Source organism: Arachis ipaensis, chromosome B05 (assembly GCF_000816755.2).
Source record: "Arachis ipaensis cultivar K30076 chromosome B05, Araip1.1, whole genome shotgun sequence".
In the NCBI taxonomy this organism is placed as follows: Eukaryota; Viridiplantae; Streptophyta; class Magnoliopsida; order Fabales; family Fabaceae; genus Arachis; species Arachis ipaensis.
The window spans coordinates 90,130,477-90,134,139 of record NC_029789.2 but is presented as its reverse complement, the minus strand read 5'-3'; the positions used below and the strand labels follow the sequence as shown (position 1 = coordinate 90,134,139).

Genomic DNA, 3,663 nt, shown 5'->3' with positions numbered 1-3,663 from the left:
TCTTCTTTTTATCCTATTTGATTTTCAGTTACTTGGGGACAAGCAACAATTTAAGTTTGGTGTTGTGATGAGCGGATAATTTTTACGCTTTTTGGCATTATTTTTACATAGTTTTCAGTATCATTTAGTTAGTTTTTAGTATATTTTTATTAGTTTTTAATTAAAATTCACATTTCTGGACTTTACTATGAGTTTGTGTGTTTTTCTGTGATTTCAAGTATTTTCTGGCTGAAATTGAGGGACCTGAGCAAAAATCAGATTCAGAGGTTGAAGAAGGACCGCAGATACTGTTGGATTCTGACCTCCCTGTACTCAAAGTAGATTTTCTAGAGCTACAGAACTCCAAATGGTGCGCTTCCAATTGCGTTGGAAAGTAGACATCCAGGGCTTTCCAGCAATATATAATAGTTCATACCCTTCCCGATTTTAGATGACGCAAACTGGCATTGAACGCTAGTTCCATGTTGCAGTCTGGCATTCAGCACCAGAAACAAGTTGCAAAGTGGAGTTCAACGCCAGAAACACGTCACAAACTGGCGTTCAACTCCAAGAATGACCTCTCCACGTGTAAACTTCAAACTCAGCCCAAGCACACACCAAGTGGGCCCCGGAAGTGGATTTCTGCATCATTTACTCATTTCTGTAAACCCTAGTAACTAGTTTAGTATAAATAGGACTTTTTGCTATTGTGTTTACATCTTTAGTTTTCATCTTTAGATCACGTTTGGGGGCTGGCCATTCGGTCATGCCTGAACCTCATCACTTATGTATTTTTAACGGTAGAGTTTTTACATACCATAGATTAAGGTGTGGAGCTCTGCTGTTCCTCACGAATTAATACAAAGTACTACTGTTTTTCTATTCAATTCAACTTATTCCGCTTCTAAGATATTCATTCGCACTTCAACATGAATGTGATGATCGTAACACTCATCATCATTCCCTATGAACGTGTGCCTAACAACCACTTTCGTTCTACCTTCGATTGAATGAGTATCTCTTGGATTTCTTAATCAGAATCTTCGTGGTATAAGTTAGAACCCATGGATGGCCATTCTTGAGATTCGGAAAGTCTAAACCTTGTCTGTGGTATTCCGAGTAGGATCCGGGAAGGGATGGCTATGACGAGCTTCAAACTCGCGAGTGTTGGGCGTAGTGACAGACGCAAAAAGTTGGTGAATCCTATTCCAGTATGATCGAGAACCTCCAGATGATTAGCCATGCAGTGACAGCGCATCAGACCATTTTCACAGAGAGGACGGGATGTAGCCACTGACAACGGTGATGCCCAATATACAGCTTGCCATGGAAAGGAGTAAGATTGATTGGATGAAGACAGCAGGAAAGCAGAGGTTCAGAGGAACGAAAGCATCGCTATACGCTTATCTAAAATTCTCACCAATGAATTACATAAGTACAACTATCCTATTTTATATTTTATTTATCTTTTACTTATCAATTCATAAAATCAGTTGAATCCGCCGGACTGAGATTTACAAGGTGACCATAGCTTGCTTCAAGCCGACAATCTCCGTGGGATCGACCCTTACTCACGTAAGGTTTATTACTTGGACGACCCAGTGCACTTGCTGGTTAGTTGTACGAAGTTGTGAAACAAAATTAAGAATATGAATGTGCGTATAAAGTTTTTAGCGCCGTTACCAAGGAAGTAAAGATCACGATTTTGCACACTAGCTGGAAAATCTATTTTGATAGCAAAAATTTGGGTATTCTTGTTACAGGAATATCTTGCTTCTGAGATCATTTCTCACTATGTAATGCATGGGGCAAGTGTTGCTGAGATTGTAAAGAATCTGATAACAGTTCTGAAAAAAAAAAGATGATTTAGCCACCATTTTTCTTGAAGCACTTAAAAAGGTAAGAGCTTTGAAGTAGGTCTTTCAACCATGCTATGATATTTTTATGACAAATAAATCTAGATCAACCTTTCCACCACATTTCTGCCTCTGGAAGATCTGTATATTATATATTTCACCCTCTTCTTCCCTCTTCTGTTCCAACTTCCTCACCTATTTATGCTGGTACCAGGCATACCATCAACATGTTGTGGATATCTCTGACAGCAAAAATGACCCTTTAGAAAGCAACTCCTTCTCAGGATGTAAAGATCTGGCTGCTCGGCTCTCTAGAACATTTGTTGGTGCTGCTAGGGTCAAGCACAAGTTAGACATTTTAAAAGTTATCAGGGATGGCATTGAATATGCTTTTGTTGAAGCTCCGAAACACTTGTCATTTCTGTAAGCAGTAGTGCTCCAGTTTGTGTCAAAACTCCTTGCAGCTCCCATCTGTATTTATTGTCCCATATAGGTAAACAATATTGCAAACATCCTATTAGATCTTCACTTAAATAAAATACTCATTATTACAGGGTGCTATTATTTAAATAATAATAATAAAGAGAATTTTCAGTACATGTTCCCAAGTTTCTTGTAAATAATAAATAATAATAATAAAGAGAATCTGAATCTGAAGTATCTTCTCTGCTACTGCAGGAAGTTCCTGAGAAAAGCAAGGACAACCCTAGAGCTCTATGGCCCTTTATATATGCAACTTCTTTACACTTACATTGTGGTCTATACTCTATATATCCACTGAATCTAGCTGCGACGACAGCTCCAAGTATTTTGTCACTGATGCCGATGACGGTAGCTTGTTGGGACCAACCTTGGCTTTGCTTCTCGACAATGTCTTCTACCAAAGCTGGTCGCACTTTTCTCTCTGTTAACATTAAAATGAATGAGTAAACAAATTGCTATCAGCTCAGTTTTGTTCTATTTTTTTTAACTCTCTCTTCTTATTATGCATTGGTTTAGGAAAGAAGTGAAAGGAGCAATTATGGAAGGTGGAATTCCATTCAACAAGGTTTATGGCATGCATGCCTTTGAGTATCCAGGCGTAGATCAAAGGTTCAATGAGGTGTTCAACAAAGCTATGGTAAACTCCACCACTCTATTTTTCTCTCATTCTCTATGTTCATTGAAATTGTATAGTATCTAACTCTAATAATAGGAATTTCCTATTATTAGTTTTTTTAGTTCAGTATATTCTTGTAGTTAAAATAAGAATGTGAATATGGTTGTTGATTGTTTCTATGGGATTGATGTTACAGAATTTCCTCTTAACTTCAAAAAGTGAAGATGCTGATATGAAGCTTATCGATTTTAGTTTATCAGATTTCATCCGGACAGGTGACAATTATAGTGATTCTCAATTCTTTTTCTTCGTTTTACTTGCAAAGCAATCTCTTATTCCATTATTATATTAGATAGGCAACTTGCTACTAAATGCACTATTCATTGATGTTTACATTTGTATAATCAAAATTGTCATTTTCTCAACTCTCTTACCTAAGATATCTACTTTTTCAACTATTCCTTCCTTGAAGTAATAGTTTTCTTTCATTTCTTTTTTTTTCTTTCTCTTTTTGATATTTGTGTAGAATAGTGTTCTTTCTTTACTTGTTGTTTTAATTTATTATTATTATTATTATTATTATTATTAAATGCATATATCTTGGGTTTCTAATCTAAGATTGGAACCTTCGTGGTATAGGCTAGAATTATTGGCGGCCATTCCTGAGATTCGGAACATCTAAACCTTGTTTGTGGTATTCTGAGTAGGATCTGGGAAGGGATGACTGTG

The 3,663-nt window shown here is 36.7% G+C and overlaps 1 protein-coding gene and 1 long non-coding RNA gene across 2 annotated transcripts in view; both read left to right on the top strand.

The window, feature by feature from the left end:
• The window catches only part of LOC110262910, a 10,614-nt gene extending 8,783 nt beyond the window's left edge, over positions 1 to 1,831 (top strand). Inside the window, exon 2 of the long non-coding RNA XR_002347923.1 lies at positions 1,743 to 1,831. This is a non-coding gene — a long non-coding RNA (uncharacterized LOC110262910). The remainder of the gene's footprint in view (positions 1 to 1,742) is intronic.
• Positions 2,430 to 3,333, top strand: LOC107641939 (quercetin 3-O-methyltransferase 1-like). Its single transcript, XM_021103524.1, has 3 exons — positions 2,430 to 2,724; positions 2,835 to 2,955; positions 3,131 to 3,333. The coding sequence occupies exons 1-3, from the start codon at positions 2,552 to 2,554 to the stop codon at positions 3,284 to 3,286; spliced, it is 450 nt and encodes a 149-aa protein (XP_020959183.1). The 5' UTR covers positions 2,430 to 2,551; the 3' UTR covers positions 3,287 to 3,333.